The 12,722-nt window shown below is 36.3% G+C and overlaps 1 protein-coding gene across 3 annotated transcripts in view; it reads left to right on the top strand.

Moving 5' to 3' along the window:
* ARID4A (AT-rich interaction domain 4A) overlaps positions 1–4,343 on the top strand; it is a 65,093-nt gene extending 60,750 nt beyond the window's left edge. For all 3 annotated transcript variants that reach the window (XM_019451687.2, XM_019451689.2, XM_019451688.2), the window contains exon 24: positions 2,490–4,343. In XM_019451687.2, coding sequence (XP_019307232.1) covers positions 2,490–2,593 — 104 coding nt within the window. In that variant the 3' untranslated portion in view covers positions 2,594–4,343. The remainder of the gene's footprint in view (positions 1–2,489) is intronic.
* Positions 4,344–12,722: the final 8,379 nt, after the last annotated feature.

Below are 12,722 nucleotides of genomic sequence, written 5' to 3' on the forward strand. Positions count from 1 at the left end.
CAGAAAAATAAGAAATTAACTTATTGGAGGGAGAGGGGAATGAATAGGCTTGTAGACTTCAGGTACACCAGTCTTAGCTGAAGGTGAGGGTTAAGTGCAAAACCAGAAATAAGGAGCTTGAGCAGAAGTATACAATACTGAATGATGAGATTCCTATCCCTTTTCCAACTGTAACTCTTATCCTTTTGGCTTCCTGAAAGCTGACAACTAAGCTTATGCTCATTCTTGGGAGGAGACTGAAGAATTCCTCTGGAGAAGCTGCTCAACCCAAGAGGAATGACTAACACAGATACCAACATTTGGAGGTTCCTGAACCAAAAAGCAAGATCCTTGCCAATCAGTACATATACACTGCCCATCACTGAAAAGCTCTGCATACTTGTGCACAGCTTCCAGTTGGCTTTTTGATATCCTCCTTTTAAATATGGAAGCCACAAGAACAGATAGGAAGGCTTCTACATAAAGGTAGAAACCAAAGTAGAAAATGAGAGTAAAAAAAGGACCTTGGAAAAAACAGACAATGTCCCATCCAGAACATCAAACTATAGCTAGACACAGACGCAGGAAAGGTATTGCAGTCTTGAAACGAAAATATGATACTAGTAATACAATTCAGGGACCAAGAAGGATCTCTCAAAAATTAAAAATATGATAGGAATTTAAAAAATGTAATAATAGAAGAGAGAGCAAAGCTAAAGAAATTCCAGTAGATGGTCAAAAAGACAATAGGAGAAAAGAACTAAGAGAAGTATAGGATCTGGCCAAGAGATACACCTTCTGAATCACAGAATTCCTAGAAAAAGCACTGAGTAAACATAGGACACTGTCATCAAAGAACTATTATAAGAAAAATTTCCAGAAATAAAGGATATGAATTAGGAGATTGAAATAATTCACTGTAATCTCTCTAAAGAATGGGGGAGAAAAATCACACCAAAGCACATTGTGAAATTTCAGAATCCTATGTGTAACAAGAAGATCCTAAAATTTTATCATATAAAGGCATATCTAGGGGCGCCTGGGTGGCTCAGTTGGTTGAGTGACCCACTCTTGATTTCCGCTCAGGTCATGATCGTGACCTGGTGGGCTCGAGTCCCAAGTTGGGCTCTGTGCTGAGCATGGAGCCTGCTTAAGATGTTCTCTCCCTCTGGCTCGCTCTCTCTCCTTCTGCCCCTCCCCTGTGTTCGTGCGTGTGCTCTCTCAAATAAATAAAATTAAAATAAAATATCTAAAAAAAGGGTCTCAGAACAGCATCAGGTTTCTCGTGTCAGATTTCTCAATGGTAGCACTAGAAACTAGAAGCCAAACTAGAAACTAGAAAGCTAAGAAGACAACATGAGATCCAGCAAACAAGGAATCCTACCTAGGAAAACAGGCAAATACCAAGGTGATGAGTGGAAGCTATAGAATGACCACTGCAGAGCAGGCTTAGAGAGCCAACTATTCCAGAAGTAGGATGTACATGAGGGGAGGGCTTTGGGAAGGCAGTCTCTTACAAAAAGGTAAATTACCCGACAGGCTTGCCCATATTGAGAGTTTTCTGCCAATGCAGAGACTCCGGGGATGTATTTCTGAGAAGATGAGTTGTATTATATGTGGTCTTGAATCCAGTCCAAGTCCAGCAATCTTTACTCCTAGAGGTAAGACGGAGCTAATGGAAGGAGATCAGGGTTTCCACGTTTGTCCTTTTCTTTAAAGACTGTAATAGCAGGCAGTCTTTACAGAACTTCTAAACACAAAAAGAAAAGCAAATTAACAAATTGAAATTTCTTCAGAGCACCCTGACCTGCTTTAAATTTCCTAAAGGTGATAGGAGTTTCACACAACTAAAAAAAGATTCTTTCATTACAGTCTTCCCTTTTTTGTTTTCTTAGTTTTTTTTAGTGTGAAGTGAGTTATTAAAGTGAGACATTGAGTGACTTCTGGCATATTAGAATTTATAATAACAAGTTACATGTCACAGTGATAGTACATGTATACACTGAGAGAGATCTACTTAAACAAAAATTTTTAATTTTAATTTTTAATTTTCCTAAATTCTTATTTAGGAACAATTAGGCAGATTGGCAGGAGATAGGAAAGGGTTGCCAAGAAAGAGAAGATAAAGTACATAAAAAAATGGCAAAGTACCAAATGCACAGAGTGGTGATCCTTAACCTGTGTTATTTCCTCCTGGAGAGTTATGTTAAAGTCACGTGAGGACTTTTTTCTAATCACACAACTACACTTCCATCCCGATCCTTATGATTCTGATACCTGACCTAGATAACTGCTGTCGCCTGTGGGAATGTCGTGTCCATTAGGTCTGTCGGGCAGGATAAGGATAGGAAGCCAGTGGTTAGCTGGTTACAGGAAGTTCTGTGAGATGTTATTCCTTTAGCACCATTTAAGGGGACTGATTGAAATGAATGGTAAATATATTTCTGATTTGCCAGTGGCTAGGTATCTTTGATCGTTTTGGGTCTAATGTAGTTGTTTGGCTTCCGCAGTGTCTCATGCAGGAGCCTCCATGTCATCTGCTTCGTCAGACACTGGAATGAGCCCATCATCATCATCTCCCCCACAAAATGTGCTTGCTGTAGAATGCAGGTGATGAACGCTTTCTCTGCCTTCCCAGCAGTTTGCTGCCATGGACATAAATCCCAAAACCCTGAAATACAACCACAGAAAGCACTCAACTGGTTTGACATTGCTAAGTATATCCTGTATACTTTTCCAGGCTGGATTGTATCTATTCCCTCTCTTTTCTTTTCTTTTCTGTTGCAAACAATAAGCTGATTAATAACTGAAGGTTAGGCAGCCTGCCATATTTGTCATAATTTTTCCTAATTTTTCATTTTTTGTGAAGATAGAAAAAGGGCACTTAGCAAATTTGAATTTGTATAATAAAGCTTTCAAACGTTATAGAAATCATAGACAAGCAAGTGCACATGATAAACATCAAAATATTATCCAGCTGAATAGTGACTGCTGCACTTTCACTAAGATGTATTTGAACACTTGGTGAGTAGGGGGTTTATGTTGTGTTTTTTTTTTAATTATTGTTGCTGTTGTTTTTTTATTTTTGTGGAAGCACTTGCTATTTAGAACTGCCAAAGTATATGTTCAGCAGTGTGCCCAGGTTTAAAGGTGTAAATGGGACAAAATAAATTGTGAAAGGAAGTGTAGTTGACTGAAAACTACAGTTGTAATAAGTCTTCCACTTTTTATAGGATTTTTGAGCACACAATTATGCAAATATTTTAATGTTTATTAATGTTTACAGTGGAATTGTGAATAAGTTTTCAGTGGACTATCTTATCCCTTGACAAAAATATTTTGTCTTTTTTCTATGTAATTTCAGAGTTTTTATTTTGTTACAAAAAGACAAAAATGAAATATATAACAACAATGAAGTTATTTAACAAGATTTCTAAAGCTGAAAATTTTGTGTAAAATAAGGTATTATCTTGCAACTTGTTAAATATATTTATTCAGACATTGGATGTTGTATTTTTATGTATTTTTTAAAATATTAATAAAATGGAAAAAAAGAAAATTCTAGGTTAATTCACTCTTTGGATGACAATAGCTCTCAGCTGTCCCTTTCACAGGAGGTTGCATCCAGCAGCTCTGCCCGCGCTGAAGGGAGCGCGTCTCCGTCCTTCAGACAGCACGGACTCTAAATGGGCATCTGCATCATTAAAGTATGTCCTCGTTTAGAAACTTTGGCAGTCCTAGTATTTAAACTGTTTCGAGGATCAAATTTTTGGTTGCCCTTACAATACTGTGTCATAGTTTTTATGTTTGCTATACTGCCGAATAAATTTCTTATCTCCCAAAGTTGAGATGCAACAACTAAGTAAAGCAACTATGTATGCTTTGTCTGTGAATTGTTCCACAGACTGATACATTTTGTAAATAATTCTTCCAAAATCATGTATTTAAAGCATTTTTGCCATATACATTATGTAAAAAGGTGATTTTTTAAAATCAGTTTTTAAATTCATGTTTGTACATTGAAAGGGGTTTTTTTTAAACCTCCTTTTCTGTGTTTAATATGCTGTAGAGTAATAACCTAGATGCTCTAGACTGTATATCAGGATCTGATTTACAAGAACAAAGTCAGAGCCAAACACTAGTGATGGCATAGCATTACTGAAATCATTGTTTCTTAATTTCATTTTACCACATTGTGAACTTGTGATTCAGATTCCTTCCATTTTCGCAGAGAATTAAAAAGAAAAAAAGTACTCTTGTAAAATGCACTTTCCTGTCTTTTCTTTGCAAAGCAGAAGTATTTCAATGTAAAATAAAAATGGAGCTCAGTGGGCAGTATTAATAAAGGCCATGTTTTAAACATAGGCTTTATATTTTTAGTTTTCATTTAAGTGATTGTTTTTTTCCCAAGTGCCAGTATCTTACAGTTGGAAAATCAGACTTTATAAAACAAAGCATATTCGATATATTCATCAGTCTTTACAATAAAATGTTTCTAGTACTTAATTATAAAAATGAAAAAAGTGTGTCATTCAAATCTAGTTGGAACTTGGAGGCAACCGTAGATTCATACGTTGGATATTTTAATGATTTCCTTCACTAACGATTCAGTAAATGAGATAACTGGTTACCAGCTTGAATGCCATCCCTTCTAATCAATATAAATCTAGTAATGAAGTATTGGGACTTTGCTGCAGAGAGCACAATTATATATTCATTCAATGGGTATACGGACACTATTAAAATCCTTCTATTTTGAAGCTGGAGAGGATTCTGAAAGTAAATGAATATGGACTATTAAATTCAAGTATGAGGCATATTTTGAATTTAGCTAAATTTAGGATAGCACTTGCATGTGACTAAAAAAGTATAAAGATACTCTTTAAAATAGAAGGTGCTGTCTCCAAAGTTATTTGAAGATTATCGAGGTTTATTTCAGTATTCCGTTGTGTGCCTTTATTGTTTGTTGTATTTCTAGTTTTCCTGCCCTTCACTAAAAAAACATGTTTGAACTTTGGTATATAGCGCGCGCACACACACACACACACACACACACACTCTGTCTTCTATGAAATTGCTTTAAGTTATAGAAATCCATATGGGTTAAGCTATTAATTTGCTTATATATCTTTCTTACAAATTCTAAAATATAACTTTCTTATAACCCCTGTAATTTAACAGAACTGTCAACACTGTGAAAGCATTTGAAGCTATATTCAACCACACATAAAACGTATTACCATAATTCATTCATCAACAATTTGTCAGGTATCTTCTGTGTGCCAGGGACTGTGCCAAGGCCCAGAAGTTAAAACAGTGAACAAGACAGAAAAAGGTCCTTGTCTTTAGGCAATGTATAATCTAATGAGATAGATGTTTATATCTTAACTATACGTGTGACAAACATATTAAGGTATGGGGTGCCATGATATACGATATAGGAGCCCAACTAGTTTGAAGGTAAAGGTGGTCAGAGAAAGCTTTACAGAGAAAGCAACAGTAAAACCCTCAGTGAGGATAATGAATTGGCTAGGGATGCAGGTTGGGAGAGTAAAGCGCTCCACGTGCATGGGGCAAGGGGGTAATGAGCCAGGGCAAAAACACTTAAGTCGAGAGAGGCAGGAGCCAGGTCACGCAGAGACATTCATTTTATAAATAACTCCTCCCACATCATGTATTCAAAGCAGTTTTGCTGCTTTAAACCCAAACCATGCACCTGCCCAGCTCTGCCTCTTCCTGCTCCTCTGTTCTCCCCACCACTCTGTCCCTACTTGTCCAGAGCCATCTCAAGAGCCACTTTTCAATGAAGTTTTTGCTGACTTACCACCACCAGAATATCACTGCCTTTTATGCTCTGATTGCATTTTCAACCTATTATTTTAGTTGACAACTTGCCTTGTATTGTGTTTACTTATGCATGCATCTTTCTACCCTACCAGATGTTTAGTTACTTAAGTACCTAGTCATACTCGTATCCCACAAAATGCCTGATCCAGCATCCAATACACGGTAAGATGGTCAAAAACTACGTTTACTTAAGTTGAAAAAAATTACTTTTGAGTTGCTATTGTTTCTGTTTTCTACCAGTGATTTTTATGTACAAGTCAGACATCTATAAGTTGTCTTTGTGGTTCTTTTCACAAGGGAATAATGTGAAAATATCATTTGAACAGGGTAGACGTGTTAAACCATCTAATCCTCAACTCAAAATATTCTTAAACTGATGAATTTTTTTCCTTCTTGTGTCTTCTTCCCTCTTCCATTACTCCACATGGTTACACACAGATTTTTATCCCATTACAGGAAGACAACGGTATGTGATGGCATTCATCATTAGTGAAGGTTGAAGGACTCTTACAATGGAGTCTGTACTAATGCAGAATTTCTAACATATGCTTGGTGTTTTCACACAGGAGACATTTTTTTTTGTAGGTCTTTACATTTTGTTACAAAACCAAATGACGTTTTTTCTTGTTAAGCACAAACAACCTTTTTATATATTCATATTAGACCCATTATATCTTTTTAAACAGAGTAAGAAGGGCAGTGTTTATAATTTTAGAATTTGAAGTTAACAAAATTATGAAATTATCTTCATTTTGTGATCTGTATCATCAGAATTCATTTTGAAAAGTTCTGCGACAAGCTTAAAACTTCCACATAAATAAATGATTATTCCACACAAGTAATTAGATTTCTTCTCAACGCTAAGTTACATTAAATAAGACCATGTGGTTCAAGAGTCTCACCAGTTTAGGTTGCCAGATTTAGCAAATAAAAACACAGGACACACAGCTAAGTTTGAATTTCAGACCAACAACAGATAATTTTTTAGTGTAAGTATGCCCTATGTAAAAGTTGTTACTTACCTGAAATTGAAATTTAACTGGGCATCCTATATTTTATCTGCAAATCCTGCAAGTAATTTCTTTTCCACTATATCCCAAGACATATTTATCCTCTAGAGAACCTTTTCTCAGTCCCCGAACCTTTTTATGGAGGATAGCAAACTCTGAAGTTTCTCTTGGTTTCAAAGGATGAATGTGCCTCGGCAGTCCATGAGGGATTCTGAGAATTAAACCATTTCCTTCATGTAGCCATTATCTCCAAGACTGCCCCTATAATAGCTAAGCTTTGACAAAACAGTTGTGAACACACTCAGGCTTTACTGGTGGTTTTCCTTTGATGGGGCAGTTTTCCCACCAAGTGGTAACTGCTCTCAGAAATTCTCTTGGGTCCCGATCCAAACCTGCTCTCAAAAACCGAAACTAAATCTAAATCCATTGAAATTTAAAACTTTCTAAGGCACTTAATAATTATGAATAAAGCCACTAGTAGTATACACATACAGGCTTTTGCGTGGACATAGGTTTTCAATTCCCTTGGGGAAACACCTAGAAGTAAGGTTGCTGGATTGTATGTACACTCTACAATTCTGCATTCCCAGCAGTGATACACAAGAATTCAGTTGCACTACATCCTTGTCAGCATTAGATATATTCATTTGGGGTTTTTTGTTTTGCCATCTAATAGGTGTATAGTGATATTTCATTGCGTCTTTTTTTTTTTTTAATTTGCATCTCCTTAGTGATTAATGATGTCACACAGATTTTTTAATGTCTTGCAACCTCAAGCATTAGAAAGTATTTAAAGAAATAGGAACTCCCATGTAGTGTGTGCAGGTGTAAATTAATACATCTATTTTGGATTTGTAAAGATGAGGGGAACACCCCCTTGACCAAACAGTTCCATATATCCTAGAGAAAATCTACGGTGTATGCTCCAAGAGATTTATGTTAGACTATTCTTTGCAGAATGGTTTGTGCTGACCAAACATCTTAAATGTCCATTAACAGAAGAATGGATAAAAAAAATTATGGCTAACTCAGGGCGCCTGGGTGGCTCAGTCAGTTAAGCATCCAACTTCGGCTCAGGTCATGATCTTGGAATTTGCGAGTTTGAGCCCGTGTCGGGCTCTGTGCTGACAGCTCAGAGCCTGGAGCCTGCTTTGGAGTCTGTGACTCCCTCTCTCTGCCCCTCCCCGCTCACGCTCTGTCTCTCAAAAAATAAATAAATGTTAATAAAACATAAATAATAAATTATGGCTAATTAATTGAATACTACAAAGAAACCAGGGAATAATAAATAGCAGAATTAGGAACCCCGCCCATTTCTGGTTCCCCAGTCGGTATTTGTTCCATTATGTTAGTGTCTTAAGCTTCTGCTCCCTGGGTATCATGGTTGCACTTTTAACAAAGACATCATCGTTTTAAATGACTAAAATGAGAACTTATGGGGTGTGGGATTCTCCTTACTAGGACTTATCAGTACTCATTTATAACTGAGCTAACTATTTGAACATGGCAAATCACTTGACCACTGCCAAGTGTCAGATTTCTTATCTCTAAAGTGGAAAGGTTTAGATTCTAAAATTGTTTTCAATAACTGCTTTAGTTTCAGAGGCATTTAAAAAGTTTTAAATCTATTGCTTGAGTAGGTAATACATCCAGATGGTTCAAAATAGGACACCAGACTATGTGACAATCTCCTACCTTTGGCCTTACTTTCCCCTTCCCAGAGGCAACCGGTGTTATCAGTTATCCTTCCAAAAACAACTATGCTTTCCTGATTATTTTTACAGCAACACACAGATACCAACATACCACAATTTATTATCTGGACCCATAATGATGGACATTTTGCTCTGTTCTAATTTTTAATACAATGCTGTAGCTAACAGCCTTATATATATGTCCTTTCACACATGTGTGAGAATACCTATAGGATAAATTCCTCGAGTGGAATCACTGGAGCAAAGTATTTGTGCAGCTTTAATCTCAACAGATATTGCCAAATTGTCTTCCATGAAAGAGTTAGAGACAATGTGGAGGAACTAGAATTCTCACACCCTACTGGTGAGAACACAAAATGGTACAGGTACTTTGGAAAAATTTTGGCAATTTCTTAAAAAGTTAAACTTATGACCCGGTCAACCACCTGTTGATACTCAGCTAAGAGAAATGAAAGCATGTGCACACATAGTAGGTGCAAAGACTTGAAACAACCCAAATGTCCATCAATTAATGAATGGATAAATTGTTGCATATCCATAAAGTGGAATACAACCCAGCAATAAAAAGGAACAAACTGATGTATAGGCAACAAAACAGATAATATAACTATGCTGAGTGAAATTTAAGCCAGACAAAAGAGTACACATACTTTATAATTCCATTTATATAAAATCTGAGAAAATACATTATAGTGATAGAAAGCAAATCAGTGGTTTCCTGGGAAACTGGTAAGGAATGTATAGTGGATAGGGTAGGAGTAAGAGATTACAAAGAGGCCCAAGTAAACTTTTGGGCGTTATGGATGCGTTCACTAATTTGGTTCTGGTGATGGTTTCATGGGTGTGTGTGTATATATATATACACACACACACACATATATACATATATATGTGAAAATTAATAGAAGTGCATTTTAAGTGTGTGCAGTTTGGACAAAAAAACCCCAACAATGTCTAAAACAAATATATAGGGGACATGTAAACCCAAGGTCACTATGGTTAGCTAGTACAGAGACTAGACAGGTCAGTGTTGTTTTGTTTGTTTTTAGCCTGGTGAAAGCAATGAGAGATTTCTTTTTCCTATCTAGGTATGTGTGTCATGACCTTTTCCTGGTTCCTTTAACCAGAGTTCTTTTTTTTTTAGTTTATATATTTATTTTGACAGAGCGTGCGTATGTGCCTATGCACACACGTGAGTGGGGGAGGAGCAGAGGGAGGGGAAGAGAGAGAGAATCCCAAGCAGGTTCCACACTGTCAGCACAGAGCTGAATGCGGGAATCAAATTCATGAACCATGAGACCATGACCATGAGATCAATCAAGAGTTGGACACTTAACCAATTAAGCCACCCAGGTACCCTCCAGCCCAATATATTAAATGGGGAGTATAAACAGAAACCCTATTTTTCATAATTTACCTAAGCCAATTTATGTACCCCTTTTCCTCTAACATCTGAGCATTTCTCAATACCTTTTTGAAACTGATGCTATTAAGTTGAAACTTTTACTGTAATGACTTTGGGTAATCATTCTTGGATTACATGTTATGTGACTATCATTTCTTGTTAGAATGTATACTCTTTCATCCTAAGTTGCTAGTTAAATATCCCAAGATTCCTGACATGCAGTTTTATCACACTTTCTCTGATTCACTGTCTTCAGCTTCTTTATTGTCTCAAGATTCCCTCCCTCCTTGATGCTAGCTGCCGGCTTCATTTCCCTTTAGCCTTCTCTTGGGTCATATATATCCTCAAAGCATTTAACCTAGCCTCGAGATACTGCTCAGTTATATCTTATCCGTACTAAGGTACTGACATAAGTAAGAGACAAGGGAATGGCTGGTATCTAAAAGAATGTGGTAGTATTAAGATGACTTTACATGCAGAAATCAGGGGTTCTTTTTTTTTTTTTTTTTTCATTAATTGGTTCAACAAATATCAATAAAGTGCTTTCAGTATATGTACTGCTCTAGTGGAGAATTTTAGAATAGATGCAATTTGACAGTAACAGATTTCAAAAGACAACTATCTAGTTCTTTGAGATGATCAATAAAATTGACAAACCTCTAGCCAGACTGATTAGGAAACAGAAAAGACACAAATTACCAATATCAGGAATGAGAGGGATGACATCACTACCTATTGTACCTATACCTATTAAAGGAATAAAAAGGGAATTATCACAAACATCTTTATGCCAAATGAATTCACCAACTTAGATCCTATATTTATGAATGAAATGGAATTGAAGTTAAAAACCTTCCCACAGGGTGCCTGGGTGGCTCAGTCGTTAAGTATCTGACATGAGCTCAGGCCATGATCTCACAGGTCATGAGTTCCAGTCCCACACTGAGTGAGCTCGAGCCCCACTTCGTGTAAAACATGAGCCCCAGGTGAACCCTGCTTCTCTCTCTCTCTCTCCTTCTCTCTCTCTCTGTCCCTCGTGGGATTCTCTCTCTCTGTCTCTCTGCCCCTTGCTCACTTGAGCCTGCCCTCTCTCTCTCAAAACAAATAAAAAAACCTTCCCACAAAGAAAACTCTAGGTCCAGCTATCTTCACTTTTAAGTTTAAGGAAAGACATAATACTACCAAATGTTTAAGGAAGACATAATACTAATTCTACTTAAACTCCTCCAAAAATTGAAGAAGAGGGAATCTTCTAATCCACACAATGAGGCCAGTATGACTTTGACATCAAAACCAGACAAAGACATTGCAAGAAAAGAAAACTAAAGGCCAGTACCATTCATGAATACATACGCAAAAATTCTAAAAATTTTAGCAAGTAAAATCCAACAACTTATTAAAAGGAAACATGGGTCAAGTGGAGTTTATCCCAAGAATGCAGGGTTGGTTTAATATTCAAAAATCAACATAATTCACCATATTAAACTGAAACAAAAAACCGTAAGATAGAGAAAAAAATCTGACAAAATCCAACATGTATTCCTGAAAAAACCTCAGCAAACAGAAGAGAATTTCCTCAACCCAATGAAGGAAAAACCTACAGTTAATAACATACTTAATGAGGAAAGACTGAATTCTTTTCTCTAAGATTAGGAATAAAACAGGGATGTCCACTCTTCACTATTTCTATTCAACACTGTATTGAAGCTTCTAGCCAGAGCATTCAGGCAAAAGAAAAAACAAACAAACAAAAAAGATCATAGACATCTAAACTGGTGAGTTTAGCAAGATTGCAGTATTCAAGATCAATATACAAAAATCAATCATATTTTTATGTACTAGCAATAAAGAGAAATTAAAATTTTTAAAATTCCACTTATAATTGCATCAAAAATATGAAATATGTTGGGATAAATCTGACAAAGGATGGGAAAGACCTCTAACACTGAAAACTACAAAATATTGCTAAGGCCAAACAAAGAAAGTCTAAGTAAATAAGGAGATGCACCTTGCTCATAATCATAAAACTTAATGTTAAGATTTTCTTTGCTTCTCAAATTTAATACAATCACAATCAAAATCCCAGGGTTTTTTTTTTATTATTATTATTTTGGTAGAAATTGACAGACTAATTATAAAATGTGTATGGAAATGCAAAGGACCCAAAATAGCCAAAACAACTCTTAATATCAAGTTGGAGGCTTAACAGTACCTGGTTTCAAGAATTATTATGAGCCAAACAGCATTAAGAACAGCATTTTGAACAAATAGAACAATGAAACAGAATAGAGTTCAGAAATAAGTCCCCATATATATGGACAACTGGTTTTTGATAAAGGCACGAGGACAATATAATGAAAAAAAGGATAGTCTTCTAAAGAAAATGGTGCTGGAACAACTGGAAGACCATATACACAACAACAACAACAAATAACTTGGAACCGTACCTCACACCATATACAATAATTCCAAATGATCACAAAACCTAAAACTATAAACTTTTTGAGTTTTTTTTGAGAGAGGGAGAGAGAATCTTAAGAAGGCTCCATGCTCCAGTGTGGAGCCTGATGCAGGGCTGGATCCCATGACACTGGGGATCCATGACCTGAGCTGAATTTATGAGATGGATACTCAACTGACTGAGCCACCTAGGTGCCCCAAACTGTAAACGTTTAAAAGAAAATAGGAGAAGATCTTTGTCACCTTATGCCTAGTTGGGTTTGACAAAAGATTTCTTAGATACAATATCAAAAGCATAATCCATAA

The sequence above is a fragment of the Panthera pardus genome, unplaced genomic scaffold, assembly GCF_024362965.1.
Source record: "Panthera pardus isolate Hobbes unplaced genomic scaffold, ASM2436296v1 HiC_scaffold_24, whole genome shotgun sequence".
Classification (NCBI taxonomy): domain Eukaryota; kingdom Metazoa; phylum Chordata; class Mammalia; order Carnivora; family Felidae; genus Panthera; species Panthera pardus.